At 44.4% G+C, this 27,175-nt stretch overlaps 2 protein-coding genes across 4 annotated transcripts in view; one reads left to right on the forward strand and one right to left on the reverse strand.

The window, feature by feature from the left end:
- ETFA (electron transfer flavoprotein subunit alpha) overlaps nucleotides 1-5,058 on the forward strand; it is a 78,406-nt gene extending 73,348 nt beyond the window's left edge. Inside the window, exon 12 of the mRNA XM_068275843.1 lies at nucleotides 4,851-5,058. Coding sequence (XP_068131944.1) covers nucleotides 4,851-4,889 — 39 coding nt within the window. The 3' untranslated portion in view covers nucleotides 4,890-5,058. The remainder of the gene's footprint in view (nucleotides 1-4,850) is intronic.
- Nucleotides 5,059-9,749: 4,691 nt separating this feature from the next.
- The window catches only part of TMEM266 (transmembrane protein 266), a 108,624-nt gene continuing 91,198 nt past the window's right edge, over nucleotides 9,750-27,175 (reverse strand). For all 3 annotated transcript variants that reach the window (XM_068275849.1, XM_068275846.1, XM_068275847.1), the window contains exons 9-10: nucleotides 12,310-12,372; nucleotides 9,750-10,812 (exon numbers count right to left, since the gene is read on the reverse strand). In XM_068275849.1, the coding sequence (XP_068131950.1) occupies nucleotides 10,280-10,812; nucleotides 12,310-12,372 (596 nt within the window). In that variant the 3' untranslated portion in view covers nucleotides 9,750-10,279. The remainder of the gene's footprint in view (nucleotides 10,813-12,309; nucleotides 12,373-27,175) is intronic.

The raw sequence follows: 27,175 nt of genomic DNA on the forward strand, positions 1-27,175 counted from the left end.
TATTTACAACGAATCCGATCAGAATTTCTGATCGGCCCGAACGATTTTTTTTGCAAGAAATTGGACAGTTAGTGGCCACCTTAAGGAGTCGGAGCGTCTGAGCCATTTTGGGTACCGGAGTTGAGTCGTAGTTGTGGTTTTATAATCTGAGGAGTTGGAAGCTTTTCGTACCGACTCCACAGCCATGGTACCAATACCCTAAAACACACACCAGAGGCTTCCAGAACCATCTTGGAGCCCACCACTGTTGTGCAGGGTCACTCCAAACATATCCAACAAGTGCTTGTTGGATATGTTCGCATGGACATGCTACCCTCCATGTACAACTGTGGCCGCTTATTATATAATAGCTTCATGCTACTGGGCAGGTGTGTCCAGACTTAAGCCTGCACAGTATGGCCACTATTGTACACTAGAGGACGCTTTGCCATGAACAAGACATTCCCAAGCAGTGTGGTTGATGAGCACACTGGAAGCCTCCAGACTAACCAGAGGTGTAGGTTTGTTTTTTTGTAAGTTTGCTTACGGATTGCTTCAACTGTAGTCAACCAGGTTAAGTATGCACCTCACTATAGATAAGAACTTATAATAAATTTACATAGTCATTGCTTAGTTTCCAAAATACTAGGATTTCACAATCAAATCTCATTTTACATGAGATGAGAGAACACCATAAGAATACATAATTCAATGCTCACTGTACCTATTGTTGTTTATCATATGCGTCATGATTTTGTATATACGCTTTTGTGCTATTCTTCAAATAGAAGTTTGTTAGAACAAGTTAAAAACAAGTTCTAAATACCTGGTATTCCACCAAATCACAGTAAAGGCCATTATCCTAATGGCAAAGTGTAGGAACAGTGGTCACTGCCTAATTTACCTAACCTATACAGCAGCAGCTCAAAGCTCTTCCAGGAGGTCACACATTTCCACAAGAGCATTCAAGAAATGCATTTTTGTTTTGCTTTTTAGCCTCACCCTATGATACCATAAGGAAGAGGCTGAGAAAAGTGGGCACCTATGATAATAGTAAGATGGTACCTCTGTGATTCAAGAATGTCATAAAGGCATATCTCATTTTAACCACTTAAAGACCGCAGTATTAAACCCCCTAAAGTCCAGGCCATTTTTCTTGAAAATGGGCCACTGCAGCTTTAAGGTCTCGCTGCAAGGCCGCACAACTCAGCACACAAGTGAGTCTCTCTCCACCCCCCCCCCCTTTTTTCCCGACCATCAGAGCTCTGTTGGTGGGGTCTGATCGCTCCTCCAGATCGCCATCTAACAGTCTCCGAGCGGAGATTACCGCTGGGAGATTGAAGGCGGAATGGAACTCCGCCTTACAAGCGTGCAATGTTCTGCTAGCCCCATAGAAGGCAGTTTACGCCAATTTGCGTGGAGCAGTCCTGGGGCTGCTGCTGCGTTCACGTCAATTGGTGTGAAGAGGTCAGCTAAGGGTTAAAATAAAAATTATACCCAACACCTCTACAAAAATGTTCTACAGGCAGATGAAAAATGGAGCTCTTTGGACCACATGGGTGTAATTATGTCTGGTATAAGGGAAATATTGCATTCCAGATCTCTTAACCCCTTTAGCGGTATTCACAAGTAGAGATGGCCCCGATTAGGAGAACTCATGGAGAAGCATGTGATCAGTTTGATCAGCTGATAGATTTGTAAGGTCCTGATTTGCTGTAAGGACTTCCTGGTTTAACACATAATCAGGACCAGCAAATCAGGGCCTTACAAATATATCAGCTGATCAAACTGATCACATGCTTCTCCATGAGTTCTCCTAAGCAGGGCCATCCCTATTCACAAGTGTAGCTCAGGTTTACTTTACACTGCAGTACACAGTGGAACTCTTGGCCACTAACTGTCCAATTTCTAGTAAAAAATCGTTTGAGCGATCAGGTGATTCTGATCAGAAGAAAAATCGTTCACTACACCATCAAAAAAACAATCTTTGCTTCCTATCACAACCAAAAAGAAAATCCAAATTTTGGTTTGACAAAAATCCAATCAGGGGACTATTTTTATAATCGTAATCGATTGTGCCCATTAACGAAGATTTACAACCAATCAGAATTTCTGATCAGTCAAACTTGGACCATTAGTGGCCACCTTTAAAGGAGTACTGTAGGGGGGGTAGGTGGAAGAGTACAACTTACCTGGGGCTTCTAAAGGTCCCCTGCAGACAACCTGTGCCCTCTGATGCTCCGGTTTACGTCTGGAATTTGACTTTAAAGTCAGAAAACCACTGCGTCTGCGCAGCCACACCCTTGCTCCCACTGATGTCACCAGGAGTGTATTGCACAGGCCCAGTACGGTATGCGCCTCACAGTACGCTCCTGGTACCGTCAGCGGGAGAGAGGACACGGCCGTGCAGGCGCAGTGATTTTCCAACCTTAGTCAGAAATTCCACAAGTGAACCAGAGGCGGGGACTGGAGAATAGGTGAGTGGCTGTGGGGGGACAACTAGAGGCCCCCGGTAAGTTCAGCCCCCCCCCAACCATAGTCCTTTTAGATAACTCACCTCTCCAGGATCCAGTTACAGCAGCCTGGCCTATCCACATCATACACAGTATGCATGCATGAAGTCTGATGCAATGGAGACAATAGAGACTCTGGGAATTAGGTTTGTTTTTTTTTGCCATGGATGGTGACAGCGCATCCACTTCTCTGTGCACAGCAGGAATCTGATGCTATGTGAACCTTCCAAATTTGATTGGTCAATAACTCAGGGCTGTGGAGTCGGTCCAAAAATCCACCGACTCCGACTCCTCAGTTTAGGATTCCACTGACTCCGACTCCTCTAATTTGCATATTACAATTTTGTTGATTAAAAGTATGTAACATGAAATTTGTCTCTTAACTGCCAACGCTTAGGAATTTTACAAGACAACTGAAGTGAGAAGGATATGTAGACTACTATATTTATTCCCTTTAGACTAAAACTAGTCCTTGGTAAGAGTACTTGTAAAAGGTACAAACCGGAACAAAGAACATCTATCAGGCCCTAGGCAATGTAAGTGTGGGTACATGTAAGAATGATGTGCAGGTACTCTGCAGGGGAATGAGGAGATTGTAAACAGACAACACCTCTGTGTTCAATGTGCACAACATTCTCAGTGGATTCCCTGCAGCTCTGTGGGGAGTGCATATGTAGAGTATAGTACTACTGTGTAACAAAGTAAAACTGAGACAGATGAAATTCAAGTTTTTATACATACCTGGGGCTTCCTCCAGCCGCCTTCAGGATAATCAGTCCCTCGTTGTCCTCCTCCACCACCTGGATCTTCTGCTATGAGTCCAGGTACTTGAGCCAGTCGGGCGTAGTGCGAATGCACACACTCCGCCGCCAGGAGCATACTACACCTGTGCAGCACTATTGCGCAGGTGCAGAATGTTCCTGGCTGTGGGAGCGGCATGCGGCCGGACAGCGCTGACTGGCTGAATTACCAGGACTCCTAGCAGAAGATCTGGGTGGTGGAGGACAGCGAGGGACTAATTAGCCTGAAGGGGGCTGGAGGAAGCCCCAGGTATGTATAAAACTTTACTTTTCATCCGTCTCAGTTACCCTTTAATTTGTAGTCACCAAACCAAATTTTAACAACATATCAAATTATTTGATTTCATCAGCAAAGGGAGTGCATATATTTGCATAAATCAGCATCAATGCAGAATTATTTCCATCTCGTTGACCATCTCTATTAGTTACACGGCTACACATCAGGCTTTATACTTACAGTATAGATGTTATTTCGTATATAAGAGATTCCTGTGTACACATCATATATACAGTCACAATAAGATATGTATATCTGACCTTAAAAATACGGGGACTGCTTTATTGAAGCAGCACAAGTAACTAATTTTGATTGGTTTATTTCATTTTTGTGGACTAAGCACAGCTATTACTGTATAAATACATTATTTTTAATGACTTATCTGAGAAATAGAACATTTTATCATATTTTCTATTTTAATTACAGTTACAAATTCATTAGGAGTCGGAGCATTTTTTCCCAACTCCAACTCCGACTCCAGGCACCCAAAATTGTCCGACTCCACAGCCCTGCAATAACTGGCCACTTGTATCACTTCAAAGTAGTATGAGAGCTTACCTACATGTTTATAGTATTCAAAAACTTTTGATCCTCCTACTGTGTGGAAGTGGTGACATTGGAAAATCAAACTTAGATGTGTGTCTGCACCCTAAGCCATTCCTGCAATATACAGCAACAGTTGTTCTCTCTATCTAGTCAATGGTCCTACAAGATCATGTAATATAAATAAACCTCATAGTTCTAATCTGTAATACATTTAAAGGGACACTTAAGTCAAACAAAAAAATGAGCTTCTAAGCTTCTTTAAGCTTCTAATAGCCCCCTGCAGCTGTTTGGTGCCCTCGCCGTCTCCCTCCGATCCTCCTGGCCCCGCCGGCAGCCACTTCCTGTTTCAGTGACAGGAGCTGACAGGCTGGGGAAGCGAGTGATTCTTCGCTTTCCTGGCCACAATAGCGCCATCTATGCTGCTATAGCATATATCATATACCAAATAGCAGCATAGAGGGTGCTAATGTGTCTGGGAACGCGAAGAATCACTCACGTCCCCAGCCTGTCAGCTCCTGTCACCGAAACAGGAAGTGGCTGCCGGCGGGGCCAGGACGATCGGAGGGAGACGACGAGGGTACCGGACAGCTGCAGGGGGCTATTGGAAGCCCAAGGTGAGTAAAACCATTTTTTTTCGTTTGACTTAAGTGTCCCTTTAACTTTTATTTTCTGCTCAAATTATATCTATATGCAAAAATCACACAAACTCAAATCTTTCCTTTTTTTCATTTGTAGGCAGTGCCAGAAATGACGGAACTACTGAAGAAAAAATAATAAAAATGCCACTTTCCAAGAGATCAGTCAGCTGCTTCTTCAAAATCTCAGTTGTAATTAACTATACAGACTTTACAAGACAGGGTGTAATAAGTGTATTGCTAACACAAAAATATATACTTTTTTACCAGCAGTGTTTAAATGTTTAAAATAAACACGTTCAAGAAAACTTCTGACATGGAAATTTTGTACTTCAGAAGACCTCTCTTCTTCATTCTAGGTCTACATACCGTATATAAATTGCTTCATATAGTGTTATACTGGTAGTCAATTTAGCTTCTAAGGGTACAATGGTTAATTTGCATATATTCAGCAGTGGTGCCCGGGAGACATCTCGAGCTCACTCCAACCTGAATTATCGCAAATTCTTTCTGTTTTAGGAAAGCAAACTTTTGTTTTTGTTAACAAACAAGATAGGGACTTTAGGTTCATTCTTAACCTGAATCCTTTGAGTCAGAACACTCTGCCATCTCTGTCCCATGTACCTCCTCTTTGCCCTCCAGTGTCACCTCTGCCTTCAGTGCCCCCACTTTATCACCTGTCCCCTTAGTGTCCTTCTATACCACCTTTATCCAGCACTGGATCACGTTTGCTTTAAAATGTGGAAGCTGAACTTGGAACTTGCTATATAGTACACAGCAAAATATCAATTTACAGAATTTAAAAAACATTTTTCTTAAACATTTTTAAACTGCTTTTCTCAAAATCTATAGGGTGGATTTTGAATTTTTTGGGGACGACTTGTTCCCATTTTCATGCAGTGACAGCACAGCTGAGGAGGTTGGCAAGCCCCAGGTAATGCTACACACACTTGAAAGATAAATGAAAGATATCAGACCAATTTTACCCCCTTCCATGTAGTATGAGAGCCATACTCTACAGTCTATTCTATTGAGCTGAACTCCCCATCAGATACAAATCTTTGCAATATGCTGAACACAAAGATGCTGTACACATTCAAAAGATCAGTATCTGCAAAAGGTCTGTTCCTGCAAAAGATCCGTTCCTGCAAAATGCACTCATAGTCTATGATATCTGCAGATTACCATACACACCTTTTTTAACCAACCTCCTTGGCGTTCAATTTCCCCAGGATTTCTGTGCAAAAAGTGATAAAATTTGTAAAAATAAAATTTTCCTGTAACTTGCCAAAATGTGTCAAGCAAGGGTCTAGTATACAGTGCAGGAGAGTATTGATGTGTATGCACGTTTATACTGTTCACAGCATGTTTTTATGGACGGATATATCTGTCCATACCGCTAGGGACGTTATTAAGCCCTCGGTCGTTTTCACATTATGCATCCGAGCAATGTTCACCTCCCATACATTAGCTTATAACTTTATCACAATGAACTTATCTATATCTTGTTTTTTCCGCCACCAATTAGGCTTTCTTTGGGTGGTACATTTTGCTAAGAGCTACCTTACTGTAAATGCATTTTAACAGTAAGAATAAGGAAAAACTGAAAATTCATTTCTCAGTTTTTCGGCCATTCTAGTTTTAAAATAATACATGCCTCCATAATTAAAACCCACGTATTGTATTTGCCCATTTTTCCCGGTTATTTCATCATTTAACCACTTTATCCTCCTTGACTTAGTCATACGTCAAGGAGGACATATGCGCTCCCGCAGCAGATCACGCGCTCCCGGCCGCGGATTGTTAGCCCAGGAATCAATGAATCGGGCCATGGTGCCCAATCACTGATTCCTCTCCCCCGCAGAAAAAGCGACAGCTTCGCCTTTTTCTGCCTCCTATGTCCCTCTAAGCGTACATTGTACGCTTAGAATGACATCATGTAAACAAACTCAAGGTTGCCATCTTGTGGCCAAAAAGTAAAACTACATCTAAATGTAAAAAAAAAATACACATATTTACCCCAAACAAATACTATTTACATCCCACCCTCCCAAAAATACCCACATAAAATGTTTAATAAAAAAAAAATTACAATTAAAAAAAAAAATATTTACCTAAGGGTCTAAACTTTTTAAATATCTATGTAAAGATGAAATATTTCTATTTTTTTTATAAGCTTGTAAATAGTGATAGATGCAAAACGGAAAAAATGCTCTTATTTCCAAATAAAATATTGTTGCCATACATTGTGATAGGGACATAATTTAACCTCCCTGGCATTCTAAACAAGCTAGGCTCGTCCAGAGACGCCAGAGGTCGCCGCTCAGGCCCCGCTGGGCTGATTTGTATAATTTTGCCAGGCAGCGCTGAGGGGTGGATCGGGACTCCGTGACGCCGATGACGTCACGCCGGTCGTCACCATGGCGACGGGGGAAGCCCTCCTGGAAATCCCGCTCAGAACGGGATTTCCGGACGGGTGATTGCGCCGGCGGCGATCGGAGGGGTGGGAGGGACGCCGCAGGGAGGGGGGGAATCATGTAGCTTGCGCTAGGCTAGCTACATGATAAATTTAAACAAAAATTAGCAAAAAAACGTTTCCGCGGCCGCAGGGCTGCGGAAATCAGAACGCCAGGCAGGTTAACCACCCTGGCGGTAATGACGAGCCTGGCTCGTCCAGCAGAAAGTGGCTCGTCAATACTGCCAGGGAGATTTCCTGTTTCTCTGCACCGCCGGCTCCACTTTTCCCTCATCAGAGGGATTCCCCAGGATGGCTGGATGCCTGTCTGCACGCTGTGGGTAGCGATCTGTGCTACCCCCAGCGTGCAAAATTAGCATCCAGCCACTCTGGGGAATCCCTGTGCAGCCAGCGGGGCATAGTATGTGCTGGCTATGCGGGCGGGTGGGGGAACCCCCTCCTATGTGTGCGGATGGCCGATCGGGGGTTCTCCCTTCTATGCGTTGGATGTCTAGGTGGGGGATCCCCCTACTTTGGGGGGATCCCCCTTCTATGCGGTATGCTGTGGGTGTCCCATCTTCTCCCTCACAATCTACCCTTCCTGGCCTCCCCCCCCCATCTGAAGCACCTTGAGGTGGGATCTACTCACCCGAGGGCTGTCTCCTGCGGTGGCAGCACTTCCTCCTCCGTTGCCGAAGTCCCGGTCTGTGTAGTTACAGTATGAGGCTTGGTGACGTCACCAAGCCTCTTACTGTAACTACACAGAGAACGAGACTTCGGCAATGGAGGAGGAAGTGCTGCTGCCGCCGTAGGAGAGAGCCCTCGGGTGAGTAGATCCCACCTCAAGGTGCTTCAGACAAGGGGGGGCAGGAGATCAAGGGGGGGGGAGATTGTGAGGGAGGAGGGGGACACCCACAGCACGCCGAATAGAAGGGGGATCCCCACCAAAGTAGGGGGTTCCCCTACCGACATCCGCCCCCATAGTAGGGGTATTCCTCCACCCAGACATCCGCACGCATAGAAGGGGGATCCCCCCCCCCAGGAGGAGATCCCACCTGGCCAGGCCCCCCACCCACAAACCTGGCTCACTATACACTTGGCTGCTCATCTGACTACCTAAAAGCCTGGCTATACAGCTGGCTCCCTGTATATACATCTGGGTCTTATACTCACCATTGACGTGCTGATCCCTCGTTGCGTACCTCGGATAGCTTCCCTAGTGCCTTCTTCCATGTCCCTTGGCAGATTTTTCTTCTCCCTCAGCAATTACATCCCCCGCCGATCGGCGTTGATTACACCAGGGTCACACAGCGTCAACATCTCAATGCAAACACTTTTTTTTATTATTATTTAATTCAATACAATAACCTATATTGATTTCAATATTTTAAAATGATTACACAAAAAAAAAAAAAGGCTTGAAAAGTATTTGAAATTAATTGAACCACTTTTTGCACAGAAATCCTGGGGAAATTGAACGCCAAGATGGTTAACAGACATTCATCTGCAGATCAGATCCACCAGGAAGGATTTTCAGATCTGAAGATGATTGTCAGATATGAAGATGAATGTCTGTTAAACAAGGTGTGTATGAAGATCTGCAGATATCATAGACTATAAATGCACTTTGCAGGAACAGATCTTTTGCAGATACTGATCTGTTACATGTGTACAGCATTTTTGTGCACAGCATCTTGCAAAGATTATCTGATGGGGAGTTCAGCTCAATAGAATAGGCTGTATAGAGTATGGCTCTCATACTACATGGAAGGGGGTAAAAGATCTTTCAAGTGTGTACACACCATTAGTCACACTCCTTTTTCCATTTAGGTAGGTGAGATAATTCAAGAGAACAGATTTGTGAATCAATCCTATTTTATATCTAGTAATTGCTATGGGAGAATTTTATGTTTATGAAAGTGTAATGAGAGGTTGGGAACATGTAGAGGATTTTTGTAACTTCGTAAAAGGCAATACACTACATGATACATGCCTGAGGTTACATACAATCAGGAATATTAATTATTCCACTAATCAAGTACCCATAGCACTGCTCTTGTTAGCTTTTTACTGCTTGAGGAAAACCTTAACCTACCGCATACCCCACTCCCTGCACTTATTGTGATGATGATAGGTGTTTGTAAGTGAATGTTCACACTGCATCCAATGTGTAATCTATTTAATAAAACTGGTCACATCTCATTAGCACCTCCTGCCATGAAACCTGGATGACTGCAATGGAAGAGCTCACAAGCTGTTGATTAACCATTTTTGGATTCTGATTTAGCACTTCCACATTTCTGGTCTCTGATCAACAGAAATTTGCAGTGAGTATTTTGCTCATTTGTAAGTAAGTGACAGATCTCAGAGCCACATTACAGCCATTACATCTTCCACGGCCCTGTCAGCCAGGACTGCCAAACCTCAGCTGGGTTTCATTTCTGTTATTCCTGGCAGTGCATTCCTTAACCGCTTGATAGTTTTTGTATTTACATTTTATAGAGAAATGAATTACTGAACACCAATAAAACCAAACGCTGGATGTATGTTCTTGTATCATTTATTTTATTACCTGCATTTCCAAGTACTGCCAAAATGTAATTCTGCATTCAAAAATATTGTAGCATTTGTAGAAAATCTGTAGCTATGGACTGAGGAAATATATGAAAGCTGTAATACTGCAGTAACAAGTACCTGTTCATCAGATTTTTCTATGCAGACTATCACCTGGGTGCTGCTGCTCCAAAACTGATTGTAGAGAAAAGCATGCGGCTAATGATTACATTATGTAAACGCTGTCATGAGGTCCGACATAAGAGCTGTTATTTTTTGGAATTGATACATCTCCTGAGAATAATGAATGGTGGCTTTTGAGAACAGTGTATCCTGTTCTGGTCCATATCCAGGTCACAGTAATGCAGACTTTGGAGTGAATTTGAGCAGTATCTGGAAAGGATGCCAGTATAGCTCTGCACAGCATTATACATGTTGCATGTAGCCATCATAACTAGTTATTAGCTAAGAATTTACTGCCCTGTTTTCCTCTGAGTATGTATGAGATCTAAGGCCCTGCTTCATTGTAGTTCTGTGTCTATACGTTTATCTTCTAGTAAAGGGAGGTTGAGCGGAATCACTGACCTATCATGAAATATTCCAAACCCTTCTCGATTCACTCTGTTGTAAATGTTTATTCCATGTCTTGGACTAGTTGTACATAAACCTGCTGCATTACTTATGTGCAAGTTAGCTGGATCCAGCCCTTTTTGAATGAATGAAGCATCATCAGAAAACGAGGATAGGAGTTCTTGCACCACTGCATTGTTTACTGTGCGTCTAATAGTTTTGGTTAAAGGACAGTAGTCTGTAGACTCTTCTCTGGTACTGCAGTCTGTTGAGGAGCAGAAGACCTGACTGCTGATACTCTGTGCCAGGGTTTCCGAGCTTTCTGGAGATCTGGACAGACTCACTGATGTTCTACTGCTTGAGCTGCTGGTCTGGTCTTGGCTGAATGCCACATCTGCTGAGTAGAGGTCAGAGGATATATTGGGGTGATGGTGAACATCAATAGCAGCTGTAGTGATGATACAGGTCCCAGGAATTCCACTTTCTACAGGTAAATATAACAAGATCAGATATAATATAGGTCTATTGTTTTATACAAGTGTGTGTGTAAAAAAAAAAAAAAAACAAGCTTTAACCATTTCACAACTGAGGGGTTTTACCCCTTGAGCACCAGAGCAATTTTCACCTTTCAGCGCTCCTTCCATTCATTCGTCTATAGCTTTGTCATTACTTATCGCAATGAAATGAACTATATCTTGTTTTTTTCGCCACCAATTAGGCTTTCTTTAGGTGGGACATTATGCCAATAATTATTTTATTCTAAATGTGTTTTAATGAGAAAATAGGAACAAATGTGGGGAAAAAATTTTTTTTTCAGTTTTCGAGCATTATAGTTTAAATAATGCATGCTACTGTAATTAAAACCCATGAAATTTGCCCATTTGTCCTGGTTATAAAACCGTTTAAATTATGTCCCTATCACATTGTTTGGTGCCAATATTTTATTTGGAAATAAAGGTGCATGTTTTTCAGTTTTGGGTCCATCCCTAATTACAAGCCCATAGTTTATAAAGTAACAGTGTTATACCCTCTTGACAAATATTTAAAAAGTTCAGTCCCTAAGGTAACTATTTATGTATTTTATTTTTTGTAATTTTTTTTTTTTAAATTGGGGAGTGTGGGAGGTAATGAGTTAATTTTTGGTGTAAAACTAATGTATTTGTATATGAAAAATGCTTTAGGGTGTCGTTTTACTATTTGGCCACAGTAACTTTGTTTATGCGACCTGCAAGCGTAGGAAGTACGCTTGCAGGAAGTCTTATGAGGCTGGGAAACTTTTTTTTTTCCCCTCACAATGATCGCTGCTTCTCATAGAAGCAGCTGATCATTGCGGGGGGCTTAGAGCAACAAACGGGAAAATGTTTTCCCGTTCATTGATCTGCGGGCGGCGGCGTGCACGAGAGCGCACGAGCGAGCGGGAGGTGCGGATATCTCCGTCCCTGGGGGAAAAAGGGACTGACATATCCGCACCTATGGTGGTAAAGTGGTTAAACTAGGAATGCTTCTGCAAATAGAAATGGTTTGTTTTTAATAAAAAATGGGAAGTGGAATTTAAATCAAATCAGTATTCGGTGTAGCTATCTCTTCTCTCCCCCCCCCCCCCACCCCCCATTTGTCTTATAGGCAACCCGGCAGGGGACTGGAGCAATGGTGAGGTGAGCGGCTGCGTGGGAACAGGTCGGCTGCAGGGAACTGGCAAAAGCCCCAGGTAAGGGAAACTTTTTCTGTTTAACAGCTTTCAGTTCTGCTTTAAGTGACAAGACTATATACTCTGTACAGTTATGTCAGCGCTATATAAATACTAAATAATAATAATAATAATAACCTTGGTGTCTATGCCTGGAACTCTGGTATACAAAATAAAAAAAAAACAAAAACACTTTAGTTTTTAGCCTTCTTTATTTTATCCAAAACTATAATAAAAAGGTTTTGATTCACTAAGCATGCATAGTTTAACAGGCAGTGCAGATGGTAGACTTACCACTACTGGGCTCGTTATAATACTGTGTTATGTAATTATTCATGTCATCCTTTGTAATTACCTCTGTAAAACAAAATACAGAATTCTGGATTTAGGAACTGGAAACGTGTGACTATCTGTGCCGTTCATAAAGAAAGCTTTACCATCTTACGCAAATGCATTAACCTACACCGATATCATCATGTAAACCAGTAAAGTCATAATTATATCATTGTAAAATTCCAATAGTTGCTATGGAGCTTTGCAAAAAAGTGTTACGGTAATTGCTTTCTATGTTATGCCTGTTTTGCTACATCACAACCAAGAATTAAAATGGATTTTGGGGGGTTAGTACTCCAGGCATTAATGTTTAAACTGCTGGCAACAAAAATGAGTACACCCCTAAGTGAAGAATGTCAAAATTCTGCCCAAACAGACTTTGTCCCTCCCCAAGGTCATGTTACAAGGTCTCAGGTGTGAATGGGGAGCATGTGTGTTAAATTTGGTATTATCACGCTCTCATATTGGTCACTATAAGTTTAACATGGCACCTCATGGCAGAGAACTCTGAGAATCTTAAAGAACTTTTGCTGTAAATAAAAATGGCCTAGGCTATAAGAAGATTGACAACACCTTGAAATTAAGCTGCACCGTGGTGGTCAAGACCATACAGCGTTTTAACAGGACCAGTTCGGCTTAGATCAGGCCTCATAATGGTTGACCAATGATGCTAAGTGTATGTGCTTAGTGTCACATCCAGAGGTCATCTGCAAATAGACTTGATTGCTTGTAGCATTGCTGCAGAGTAAAGGTGCCCACACTTTCAACTTGTGAGCTACTTTTTAAAATTAGCAAGTCAAAATGATCTATGTACAATTTTAGGAGCACAAGTGTATATACAGAATGGAAAATGTAGTGCAGTTGGGATCTACCATGAAGTCCTTTGTGATCTACCCAATGGGCACTCCTGCTGCAGAGGTTGAAGAGGTGGGGTGGGTCACGTCGGACACAGCATCAAATTGGTCTGCATGGCTTTCAAGTAAGCCTCTGTACACAGACTACATTGTATCAAAGTGTCATATCTTCAGTGTTGTCTGATAAGATATAAAAATATTTACAAAGCGTGAGCGGTGTACTCACTTTAGTGAGATACTGTCTATAGACACACACACACTTCTGTATATACACAGCCTTAATCGAACTGCCCTTAAAACACTGTCCCAACCAACCAAATCAAAATCTCCCCAACTTAGTGCCCTAAATGACATGTATATGCACAGGGTCTTTCCCATTGTTTCTTGGCTCCACTGTAATTCTATTACAGTGGGTTGCAAAAGTATTCGTCCCCCTTGAAGTTTTCCACATTTTGTCACATTACTGCCACAAACCTGCATCAATTTTATTGGAATTTCACGTGAAAGACCAATACAAAGTGGTGTACATGTAAAAAGTGGATCGAAAATCACACATTTTTTACAAATAAATAACTGCAAAGTGGGGTGTGTGTAATTATTCGGCCCCCTGAGTCAATACTTTGTAGAACCACCTTTTTCTGCAATTACAGCTGCCAGTCTTTTTAGGGTATGTCTCTACCAGCTTTGCACATCTAGAGACTGAAATCCTTGCCCATTCTTCTTTGCAAAACAGCTCCAGCTCAGTCAGATTAGATGGACAGCGTTTGTGAACAGCAGTTTTCAGATCTTGCCACAGATTCTCGATTGGATTTAGATCTGGACTTTGACTGGGCCATTCTAACACAGAGATATGTTTTGTTTTAAACCATTCCATTGTTGCCCTGGCTTTATGTTTAGGGTCATTGTCCTGCTGGAAGGTGAACCTCTGCCCCAGTCTCAAGTCTTTTGCAGTCTCCAAGAGGTTTTCTTCCAAGTTTGCCCTGTATTTGGCTCCATCCATCTTCCCATCAACTCTGACCAGCTTCCCTCTCCCTGCTGAAGAGATGCATGATGCTGCCACCACCATATTTGACAGTGGGGATGGTGTGTTCAGAGTGATGTGCAGTGTTAGTTTTCCACCACACATAGCGTTTTGCATTTTGGCCAAAAAGTTCCATTTTGGTCTCATCTGACCAGAGCACTTTCTTCCACATGGTTGCTGTGTCCCCACATGGCTTGTGGCAACCTGCAAACGGGACTTCTTATGCTTTCTGTTAACAATGCCTTTCTTCTTGCCACTCTTCCATAAAGGCCAACTTTGTGCAGTGCATGACTAATAGTTGTCCTATGGACAGAGTCTCCCACCTGAGCTGTAGATCTCTGCAGCTCGTCCAGAGTCACCATAGGCCTCTTGACTGCATTTCTGATCAGCGCTCTCCTTGTTCGGCCTGTGAGTTTAGGTGGACGGCCTTGTCTTGGTAGGTTTACAGTTGTGCCATACTCCTTCAATTTCTGAATGATCGCTTGAACAGTGCTCCGTGGGATGTTCAAGGCTTTTAAAATCTTTTTTGTAGCCTAAGCCGGTTTTAAATTTCTCAATAACTTGATCCCTGACCTGTCTTGTGTGTTCTTTGGACTTCATGGTGTTGTTGCTCCCAATATTCTCTTAGACAACCTCTGAGGCCCTCACAGAGGGCCTGACATTAGATTACACACAGGTGCACTCTATTTAGTCATTAGCACTCATCAGGCAATGTCTATAGGCAACTGACTGCACTCAGATCAAAGGGGGCCAAATAATTATGCACACACCACTTTGCAATTATTTATTTGTAAAAAATGTTTGGAATCATGTATGATTTTCGTTCCACTTCTCACGTGTACACCACTTTGTATTGGTCTTTCATGTGGGATTCCAATAAAATTGATTCAGGTTTATGGCAGTAATATGACAAAATGTGGAAAACTGCAAGGGGGCCGAATACTTTTGCAACCCACTGTATATGAACATATACCTGTATTTCTGAATATTGACATGCCATTCATTAGCTATGTATGTAAGCCTTGAACTTGTGTTGTTGGATCTTCTCATTGTACGGTGCATAACCTAGGAATGTATTCATGGTACTTTTTGTATTGTACTCTACAATACCATTAAATAGGATGACCCTATACAAATAATATAATAAAAGGGGCAAGTGGCAGCAGTAATCAACTGTAGCGGGGACAGAACATGAGGTTATGAAGACACTAGAAATATACCACCTCATAGCCATCCAAGTATAATCAGCCATGAGGACCTTACACTGAGACACACTTCTATGGGCTCTGAAAGTGCAGGGTAATGCAACTGTGCTATATAGAGGCAGGAAATAAATACACCGGATTATTCCATATACGGCATTTAAGACTCTCCCATGCCTTAGTAAGGCACCTATGTCCTGGGCAGAGAAACCCCTTAAGTTTTCCCTGAACTGAAGATGGTAAGAAATCATTACTGTGACTCAGGAATTCCATGCTGGTAAAAAGCATTATCAGCTATGCCTGTGGTTTATCAGCTTTAAGTGCTTGGATGTTTGAATAGCTGGGTACTGGTAACAGAGTGTTACCCTCTGTGCTTGTGGTTTATCAGCTGTAAATGCAGCAGTGTTTCAGGAATGTTCCCACTTCCCAGAGAGCCATATATCCCACACTCCTCTGGGAACACGGATGGCTCTCTACAGCACTCTGCGGTTTACAGGTGAAACAAACAGATGTTTTCCGTTCAACATTTTCTCCACTTTATATGACCCAAACCGCCGACTCTAACTTCTCTGCATCCTGAAGACAATCAAAGTTGACAATGAGACGGAACAAGTCTACTCTCCTGATCTGGGCTGGGTTTTAAAAGCTTTTTTGGCCGTGTTGAGGCTGAACTGCCTCCAGTCAGGGGAGGGCTGGGAGCTAATGTGAGTGTTTGGAATGAGTGTAGCTGTGGGCTGTTAGACACCAAGAAGCATGCACAGCGGCAGAGCTATCTGATGTTCAATCTTTTCATCATTTTCATCTATAATTCACACTCACTGACACATGACCACACAGAACTACACGACCCTACCCTTTCATTGCCACAGTGACAGCCAATGATCTGGGGATCATCACTTGCATGCCTATCATTTAGGTGTGTTAAAGAGCACCACAAAGAAGCAACACAATAGGCAAACAATGACTAAATCGACACATGAATATTGTAAAAAAAAAAAAAAAATTAATAAAAAAAAAAAAATGGGTTGATATTTCACAGCTTGACATAGAGAAGACAGAGGACCCAACATTGCTTACAACCACCAGAATATACATATAAGTGAAATATCATTCCTGCATGGACAGACTATTCACAGTTAGCAAAAGAAAATGGCCAGCCTGAGCAGTAATTGTACAGCGCCTTACAAAAGTATTATCATACTCTGTGTCTGACCTGTTACAACCTGGAAATAAGCACTTTGTGTAAAAAAACACAAAACTCTTTACATTGGCTATGATGTATACATCAGATTTAAGCTAACCCCCTTCACCAGACAGAAACAAAGATCAAGCAAAAAAAAAAAAAAAAAAAAAAAAAATCATGGGAGTGCATTAATATTAACTTCCTAGAGTCAATGATGTGTAAAGCCATCTTTTACTACAATTTAAAGTTGCAGGTCTCTTGGGGCATTTCTCTTATCTTGGCACGTCTAGCCACTGGCTGAATAGAGTACTGGTTAAGGGCTCTGCCTTTGACATGGGAGACCAGGGTTCGAATCCTGGCTAGGGCCAGTACCTATTCAGTAAGGAGTTCAAGGCAAGACTCCCTAACACTGCAGGGTGGCCTCCTGAGCGCGTCCCAGTGGCTGCAGCTCTTGAGCGCTTTGAGTCCGACAGGAGAAAAGCGCTATATAAATGTTCCGATTATTATTATTATTATCTTGGCACGTCTAGCCACTGGGAATTTCACCTATTCCTGGAGGCAGAACTGCTCCACCTGCTGCACACCAATCTTCAAGTGATGCCACAAAATCTCAGTTGGATTGAAGTCTGGGCATTGGCTAGGCCATTTCAAGAAAAAGACAGCCATGACTTCTAGATTTTTCCTGTTAAAAGGGAGCTGAAGTGAGAGGAATATGGAGGATGCCATCTTCAATCAATCACTTACAAAGCCAGCTGCCCGATTTCTGTGCTGATGCTCTGCCGCAATACTTTAAGTAGCTGGCCCAGAATAAGCATGCAGGTCAGATGCTATAACTCTTGTCTGACTCCACTGGCTGCATGCTTGCTCAACATCACATTTCCAATGATGACCAAAAAGTTCAACTTTGCACAACATTATGTGGCAGACTCTCAAAACGCATGGAGTGAACTCCAAAATGGTTTTCTAGTGATAGGTTGTTGTTTTTTCCGGCTACATCACCAAGCCCTGTTGTGGATTGTATGGCTTAAAGACGTTCTATGGACAAATTCTCCTGCCCCCACAAAAATCATTGCATAGTTGCAGGTTTTTGGTGTTATCCATTGCATCACTTATTGATACAGAAGAAAAAAACAAAACAAAATAGAAATCGTCCGCTACCCTTAAAACACCTCGGTCACTCAACCAGATATAGTTATAGATATATAGATATAGTTTCAACAGAACTGGTTTGCTTCACGTCTGGGGTACACTCCAATCCAATAAATAGCAAGCCAATTCTTACACACGTTAGCCTATATACAATTAACTTTTTCTCCTGAGTTATCACTTAGAAGATAATTTTCATTCTCTTTAAAATAACTGAAGCATTTTGCAATTGAAGTACCAAAAAGTAGGGGAAAGGGTACTATCAAAAGTATTTGGAGTATCTTCTTGCTTGCTGGGGGTTTAACCACCCTGGCGTTCTGATTAAATCGCCAGGGTGGCTGCGGGAGGGTTTTTTTTAAATAAAAAAAAAACTATTTCATGCAGCCAACTGAAAGTTGGCTGCATGAAAGCCCACTAGAGGGCGCTCCGAAGGCGATCTTCCGATCGCCTCCGGCGCCCAGAATAAACAAGGAAGGCCGCAATGAGCGGCCTTCCTTGTTTTGCTTATATCGTCGCCATAGCGACGAGCGGAGTGACGTCATCGACGTCAGCCGACGTCCTGACGTCAGCCGCCTCCGATCCAGCCCTTAGCGCTGGCCGGAACTTTTTGTTCCGGCTGCGCAGGGCTCAGGCGGCTAGGGGGGCCCTCTTTCGCCGCTGCTCGCGGCGAATCGCCGCAGAGCGGCGGCGATCAGGCAGCACACGCGGCTGGCAAAGTGCCGGCTGCGTGTGCTGCTTTTTATTTGACAAAAATCGGCCCAGCAGGGCCTGAGCGGCAGCCTCTGGCGGTGTTGGACGAGCTGAGCTCGTCCAGACCGCTCAGCAGGTTAAAAGGCATTTTATGACAAGGTGTGAAAATATAACCTAAAAGAAAATTCAGGAGAAACACACACACACACACACACACACACACACACACAGTTCAGGAGCCCTTAAACAGCCTCTGGAATCTCTTGCCCCTTTGCAATCTTAGACCACAATGCCAGATATCAAAATGTAGACAAGAGAACTAACCGAGAGTCCATGCACATGAGACATGAAAGCTCACCCAGAGTCCAGTTAAAGTGAACCAGAGACGAAGCACCCTTGTGTATTTTACCATAGAAATCAGTGGGAACATTAGAGAAAACATTTACCATGCTCTCTGTTCCATCCTCACTGCTAAAAGTGTCTGTTATCTAGCTGAGATAAGAATCCCGGACTGAGCATTGATTCTGGCTTTGCTATAATGACTCAGCTATAATGATTCCTGAGCAAAGCCAGCAGGGGGCAGGCTTGGACTTGAAGACAGCAAAGAACACAGTCTCAGCTATAATTATTCTGTAGCAAAGCCAGACCGACTGCTTAGTCGGGATTCTTATCTTAGAGGTGATAACAGGCAAATTAAACAGAGAACAATGTAACAAAGAGCAGATTAGGTGTTTACTGTCATGTTCCCACTGATTTATAAGGTAAAATACATGAGGTTGCTTCATCTCTGGTTCTCTTTAATGGAGGGATCTCACACAACATACATGGACACACAACAAAGGACAAAAGGACTTGCCCAGAGTCCACACATAAGACAAAACAGAGCTCACCTAGAGTCCATGCATGAGACACAATAGGGCTTACTCAACCAGAGACCATGCACGAGACACAAGAGTGCTAATTGGTACGCTTGCTGCATACATTGCTACTAAGATTGTTTAATATAAATTTAAGTAGTTCAGCAGTGTTAGTAAATTCCCATATTACATTTGTGAATCCTTTGTGTTCCGGCCCAGTGAGCAGTAATTATTTATTGCAGCAGGCCTGCTTTTTGGTAGCCTCTCCCATCCTCAGCTGAACTCGTTTCCCAATTTCTAATTGAGAATCACTTCCAATTCAGCCATGGCAGCTACCATACCTATTTAAGCGATGGAACTTGGTCACTCGTGGCCTAGGTCACTTGTGCCATTTAATTCCTAAGTGCCATTTATTACAAAGTGCTTTACAACTTACCAAGAATTCACCCAGGAATTCAAACAGGATTCAACAGCCACAGGACTCTGCTGGAAACTACTCTGCATCCACAACTGCCTCCAATGCTGTTGCTAAAAATGCCACTGCTGGACATATGTTGCACGGCCAAGTAGACTCTGCTTCTTTACACAGGTTTCCTTGCGCTAACTGCATACTCATTTAAACTGTTTAGTGGTTGGAAACTTCCTGGTTATAATCAGAGACCATTACCATGTTTACTGCACTTTTTCTTATGTTCTGCCTGTCTGCAAACATCTACAAGTTGCATTGCAATATGCATCCTCCCAATGTACCACACTCCATATTCATTTCACATGCTCTGCTTTCCTCACCTTACTCAGCTTCTCATGAGCTGTTAGCTCTCCTGAAATCTCTCTCTCCCTCCAGCAGCTCAAAAACCTCACAAACATTTAAATCCCATTCACATTTGCTTACTCTCTCCCTCCTACTCTTATGGCCCAAACTCACGGGCTGCAAAAATCGCCTGTCGCCAGCACACGTGAGCGTGTGGGCGACAGGCCGGCAACAGCTTCTCTCCAGGTCCCTCCGCGTACTCACGCGGAAGAGGGACCAGCGGCGAGACGGAAGCTGTCGCCGACGTTCCTCCTCCCCCCGCCGGAAGCTCCATAAACCTCAATGGAGGTTGCTGTCGCTAATCCGCGTACTCACGCGGACTAGCGACAGTTGCGGCGGGGGGGCAGCGGCTACTGTCGCCATGCGATTGAAAGTTTCAATCGCCTGGCGACATGAGCGACGGGCGACAGTTCAGGGTGCGCGCGCGTGCGGCGGCCCATACTCACGGGCGACCTGTCGCCGCAACACGCGCGCGCCGCGTGTTGCGGCGACAAATGTCACTCGTGAGTATGGGCCATTACTTGCAGCTGGTGATATATCACCCAATCCTGGGCCACAGCCTGCTGCCAGACAAGCATCCCCTGCTGACCTGCTTCATACACTTCACAGCCCTCTGTCCACAAATAACCTCAACACCCATCCTCGCTCCAACCTTATTTCCATCCATCCCACCCACAAACACATACTCCCCCTACCCTGCAGTCTCTGGAATGCCAGATCCGTCCGCAACAAACTTACAGCAGTCCACGACCTCTTCCTCTCCAAATCCCTCACCATCCTCGCACTCACTGAGACATGGCTCACCCCTCTGACTCTGCCGCAGAGGCTGCCCTCTCCTACGGGGGGGCTTCACCTCAGTCACACCCCCAGACCAGACAACAGGACCGGGGGAGGGGTGGGTCTGCTCCTCTCCCCATCCTGCACCTTCCGTGTCCTCACACCACCTACCTCTCTACAATTCACATCATTTGAGGCCCACACCATCCGCCTCTACCACCTCCTCCCTGCCATTGTTGCGGTCTTATACCGCCCTCCGGGCTCCACCCCACAATTTCTCGATGACCTTGCCTCCTGGCTCCCTCACATCCTCTCCTCTGACCTCCCCACCATCATCCTTGGGGATTTCAATATTCCCATCGATGAAGCCCAGAGCTCCGCTGTGACCCGACTACTCACCATTGCCAACTCACTTGGACTTGTACAACACGCCAACACCCCCACTGCAGGTCACACTCTCGACCTTATATTGACTAAATCCACCACCATTGCAGACCTTGACATCGCACCCTTTCCACCCTCAGACCAGGGGCGTAGCAATAGGGGGTGCAGCGGTAGCGACCGCATCGGGGCCAGAGGGGCCCCGAATGGCCGTCCCTCAACTACAGTATTAGCTCTATATTGGTCCTGTGCTCATAATAATCATTTATATATATACTTTGAATAGTGGTAATTATTAACAAACTATTCCCCATCCCCTTCTTGCACCTCTGACATTGTAGTTGCCATTGGCAGCTTTTAGTGCGCCGTTTCAATTGCTATGTATAGAGTGCATGGGGGGCCCCATTGTGAAACTTGCATCGGGGCCCACAGCTCCTTAGCTACGCCACTGCCTCAGACCATCACCTTCTCATCTTCAACCTCCTCACGGAAGGCACCTCCAAATTAGCCACCCACCCACCTGGTCGATGGCAGCGAGACCTACGCAAGCTCAACCCTAGTGTCCTTGCTGATGCCCTCTCCTCCACTCTCCCCACCCTAACCTGTCCTAATCTTGCTGCAGCTCAGTATCGCCAAACTCTCATCAGCCCTAGAGAAAGCTGCTCCACCAATATTTCGCCGCAACCGGCCCCCTAACCCCCAGCACTGGCGCACTACCCATACTCGCATCCTCCAGAGGAAAACACGCGCCACTGAACGGAAATGGAAAAAAACTAGACAACCAGGATTTCCTACAGTACAAGACCAACCTGCTGCAGTTCCACACTGCCCTTGCTCATGCGAAGCAGGAATACTTTACCAAGCTCATCAAAGCACAAGCTTCCAACCCCCGGCGTCTTTTTGCCACCTTCAACTCCCTGCTTAAACCCACCCCCCCACCCTCCGTTTCCTCCCTCTCTGCCACAGATTTAGCCACCCACTTCACCAACAAAATTGTCTCCATCCGCCAGGAAATATCCAATCTCCACCTCCCACCCCCTCCCAACCAGCTCCTCCTCCACCCTATCCTCCCCTCACATCCTTCACTCCTACTACCACTGAGGAAGTCAACCACCTACTGCAGACTTCCCATACCACTACTTCCCGCCTTGACCCCATCCCTTCCGATTTACTCCAGCCTCACTTCACGGAATTGGCCCCAGTCCTCACTACCCTATTCAACCTCTCCCTATCCACAGACACCTTCCCCACAGACTTCAAGCAGGCCACTGTACTACCCCTGCTCAAGAAACCCTCACTCGACCCCTCGCTACCCTCCAACTACCGTCCTATCTCCCTCCTCCCCTTTGCCTCAAAACTCCTTGAGCGTCTGGTTCACAAACGCCTGACCCAGTACCTCAATGCCAACTCACTGCTAGACCCACTCCAATCTGGATTTCGGCCTGCCCACTCAACCGAAACTGCTCTCACCAAAGTGGTCAACGACTTTGCCTTAGCTAAAGCTGAAGGTAAATACTCCATTCTCCTCCTCCTTGACCTGTCAGCAGCTTTTGACACAGTAGATCATCCCCTACTCCTCCAGTCCCTCTAGTCCTTGGGCATTCACGATCTCGCCCTGTCCTGGCTTTCATCCTACCTCTCCAACCGCTCCTTCACGACCGCCTTCAATGAGTCCTCCTCCACCCCCAACCACCTCTCGGTGGGAGTCCCCCAAGGTTCGGTCCTTGGCCCCCTACTGTTCACCCTATACACATCCTCCATTGGCAAGGTTATCTCCTCCATCGGTTTTAACTATCATCTGTATGCAGATGACACACAGATCTACCTCCACACCCCTGACATATCCACCACTATCATGGAAAAGGTCTCCTCCTGCCTATCAGCCATCTCCTCCTGGATGTCCGCTAGGTTCCAGAAACTAAATCTAGACAAAACAAAATTTATGATCTTCCCTCCCCGGCCATCCACGAACCTCCCAGATGTGCATGTCACTGTTAACCACACTACCATTCGCCCCTACCTCTCAAGCTTGCTGTCTGGGTGTCACCCTGGACTCCGCACTCTCCTTCACCTCCCACATCCAAAACCTCACAAAGTCCTGCAACTTCCACCTTCGTAACATCTGTAAGATTCACCCTTTCCTGACCTCTGCCACCACCAAACTCCTCATCCATGCCCTCATAATTTCCTGCCTTGACTACTGCAATGCCCTGCTGTCTGGTCTCCCTATGACCCGAACAGCCCCACTGCAGTCCATCATGAATGCGGCAGCCAGAATTATCCACTGCTCCCATCGCTCCACCACGGCAGATCACTCCGCTCTTCCAATGAACTTCGCCTAACCGCCCCCCGCATCACCCAGTCCCATGCACGCCTCCAGGACTTCTCAAGAGCTGCTCCAACACTATGGAACTCCCTACCTCCACCCATTAGGGCAGCCCCCTCCAACATCTTCAAGAAAGCCCTCAAAACTCACCTTTTCACTCTGGCCTACTACCCCTCACAAGTGCTCTAAACCTACAGCTGAACTCTGGTCCCCTACCATTCGTGTCCTTACCTCTCCCTCTAGATTGTAAGCCTTTGGGCAGGGTCCTCCTTTTGTGTCCTACCTGATCTTGCACCTCCATTACTGTGAACCCGTGCTATGCATCTGAGTGAACTTAACTTGCCTAATCTCCATGCTCCATCCAGTGACTGACTAAGCATTAGCTGGTACTCATACTATGATGTGTGATCTGGTTTTCTTGTATCCTGTATTGTCATATTGCTGTATCTCACCCCTAAATATTGTCTGTAACCTAAATTAATGTTCAGCGCTGCGTAATATGTTGGCGCTTTATAAATACAATAAATAAATACCCAAAGTCCATGCACTTGAGACAAAAGAAGTAACCCAAAGGCCATGCAAATGAGACAAGAGAGCTCATGCACCAAGAGTCCATGCACATGAGACACAAGAGAGCTCACTCACCAAGAGTCCATGCACATGAGACACAAGAGAGCTCACGCACGAGATACAAGAGAGCTCACTCACCCAGAGTCCATGCACATGAGACACTAGGAGGTCCCCCAGAGTCCAAGCACATGAGACACGAGAGCTCTCCCACAGTCCATGCGACACTAAAGAGGTCACCCAAAGTCCATGCCCATGAGACACTAGAGGTCACCCAAAGTCCATGCCCATGAGATGCTAGAGAGATCACCCAAAGTCCATGCACACGAGACACAAAAAGGGTCACCCAGAGTCCATGACTATGAGACACTAGAGAGCTCACTCACCCAGAGTTCATGCACAAGAGACACAAGTGCAAACCCTGACAAAGGTTGCAAGGGGGTGGACGTAACGCATAGGTGGGCAGGTTAAAGTCCCGTGGGCAAAACCTTGCATACACGCAGCGTTAGCGTCTGCTCCCTGGCTCAGCTGTTACATCCAGTTCGGGTAGAGCTCACATCTGTGCCCCTCAATACAGTCTGCATGCTAGCAGCAGCCATATGGACATACCCCACAGTGTGTCACTTTGAAGGTGGATGGATGGTGATCGAGACTGTACTTTCAACACCAGGAGGAGACCTACAGGTGGTGAGATTTACATGCACGGTGTTGCTGTGCTTGCAAGCTGAAGAATAGTGCTATCCTTACTAACCTGAATTGCTCTATCGCCCTCTCTGAAGATTTGGAAGCTTGGTCTCGGTACCAGGAGGAGTGAATGAGTGTGCTCATTTATGTGGGAGTAAGTGTGGCATGCAGGAGCGCTCACACATGGCCAATTTTAATTGATTGGTCTGTTAATTATGTACGCTTCACCAATAAAACTGTTTTTGTATTTTGGCTTATACCATGAGCGATTACGCTGTATTTATTTATTGATTTGATAAAATGTTGCTAGCGAAGTCACTCCCTCTACATCCAGGTATGGATAGCTATTCATAAGGTTGTGGTTGAGTCAGGCAGTTCCTGTAATACATGTCTACACAAGAAAGTTCACCAGACTCCATGCATATGAGACACAAGAGAGCTTACCTACAGTCCAGTCCATTAAGGAATCTAATGCAACATACATGGAAACGCAACAGAGGACAAAAGGTGTTACCCAGAGTACAAGTACATGAAACACAGAAGGTATATCACCCAAAAACTTCATGGACATGCAACAAAATGGACAAGAAGATTCACCCAGAGTAGATGCACATGAGACGCAGGGCTAGAACACTCACTCAGTGTCAGGCCCGGATTTACCTCAAAGGAGTCTATAGGCACGGATGTCTTGGCACCCTAGACTTTGCCCTCCATGAACCTACAAACCCCAGCTGAACCGCACCACAAGTGTGCTGGCTGGCCCAGCGGTCACTTCTCCCTTACTTTCTTTGCCTGTGATAGGTAGCTAAAAGGTGCCCCTTAAGCTGGCCACTAACGGTCCAATTTCTAGCAAAAAAATCTTTCGAGCGATCAGAAATTCTGATCGTATTGGTTGTAAATAATCTCCATTGGTGGACACAATCGATTATGAACGAGTGAAAAAAATGTCGCCCGAATGAATTTGTCGAACGAAAATTTGGATTTTCTTGGTGGTCGTGATAGATAGGAAGCAATGATTGGTTAGTTGATGGTGTAGTGAACGATTTTTTGTCCGATCAGAATTTCTGATCGCTCGAACGATTTTTCGCTAGAAATTGGACAGTTAGTGGCCAGCTTTAGTATTAGGTAGCCAAAGATACCCTCAGTATTAAATTGCCCCCTATTAAAGGGAGATCACATCAGTGGAATGCTGAGCGTTTGGTGAATAACCACTCATTTACACTCTGCTCAGGAGGGAGGCATTCAAGGAGCAGAGTGAAACACCTTTCTATCACCAGGCGCCTGTAGGCACTCCTTATGGTAAATCTGGCCCTGCTCAGTGTCCATGTACAAGTAAATAATCTTAGAACCTTCTGCTGTAAACTTGATAGAAATACAAAATGCACTAAAGACACAGGACAAAGAAGCTCACTCAGAGTCCATGTACACAAGACTGCCCAAATCCATGTTCATGAGACACATGACAACAGAACTCACCCAGAGTCCATGTAAATGAGACGTAGGACAAGAAAGCTTAGTTAGAGACCATACAAATGAGAATGAGGGAAAAGGAACTCTACTCAAAGTCTGTGCGACTGTCAGACTGCAGAGATCCATACCTTTGCAAATGAGACATTCCAAACAGCTAAAATCTACACACAATGAATTAAATAGTTTGCCTCTGATATTTAACATGAAAAGTAGGAAAATGTTTACACAGCTACTTAGACATTATTTGTACATTGTCATTTTAGTACACTTGGTTTGATAGTGTTCCTTTAAGTCAGTAAGGAATAAACATGCAAACAAACTGGTTACATGGAGCCCCATACTGTTGCCCATATGTGCACAAAATGTCTTAACAGATTAGAAGTAGCTACATTGTAGGAACCCTTTACAAGCAGAAAGAATGCTTTTCATGCTGTAGATTGGTTTCCAGGAATTTACTCTTGATTGTTTGCATCCCTATCCTATAGAATTGAGATTGAGACGTCTGTACATCCAGTGCAACATAAACAGATAATCTGGACTCTTACAGAGATTGGTGACAGGTATCCCAACTTCTCTAAAGACAAAGTATGATTTGTGGTAGAAGTTGTTACCATGTAGGGATACTTATCTAGTGGAACCCGTTACGGTCTACACTAGACATGCAAAGTCAGCTTACATCCATTCCTCATGGGGAAAGGGATACAATGAATCTGCAGAATACCAAAAAAAAAAAAAAAAAATACTTTCTGCTGGAAATGGCCTTGCATTTGAATTACTTCTGTTCTGGTGAGAAGGTTTATAATTATTATTTGATCCTCAGATTATAGTCCAATCAATGATCCATTCAATTTATATGCA

This window comes from Hyperolius riggenbachi, chromosome 3, assembly GCF_040937935.1.
Source record: "Hyperolius riggenbachi isolate aHypRig1 chromosome 3, aHypRig1.pri, whole genome shotgun sequence".
Lineage (NCBI taxonomy): Eukaryota > Metazoa > Chordata > Amphibia > Anura > Hyperoliidae > Hyperolius > Hyperolius riggenbachi.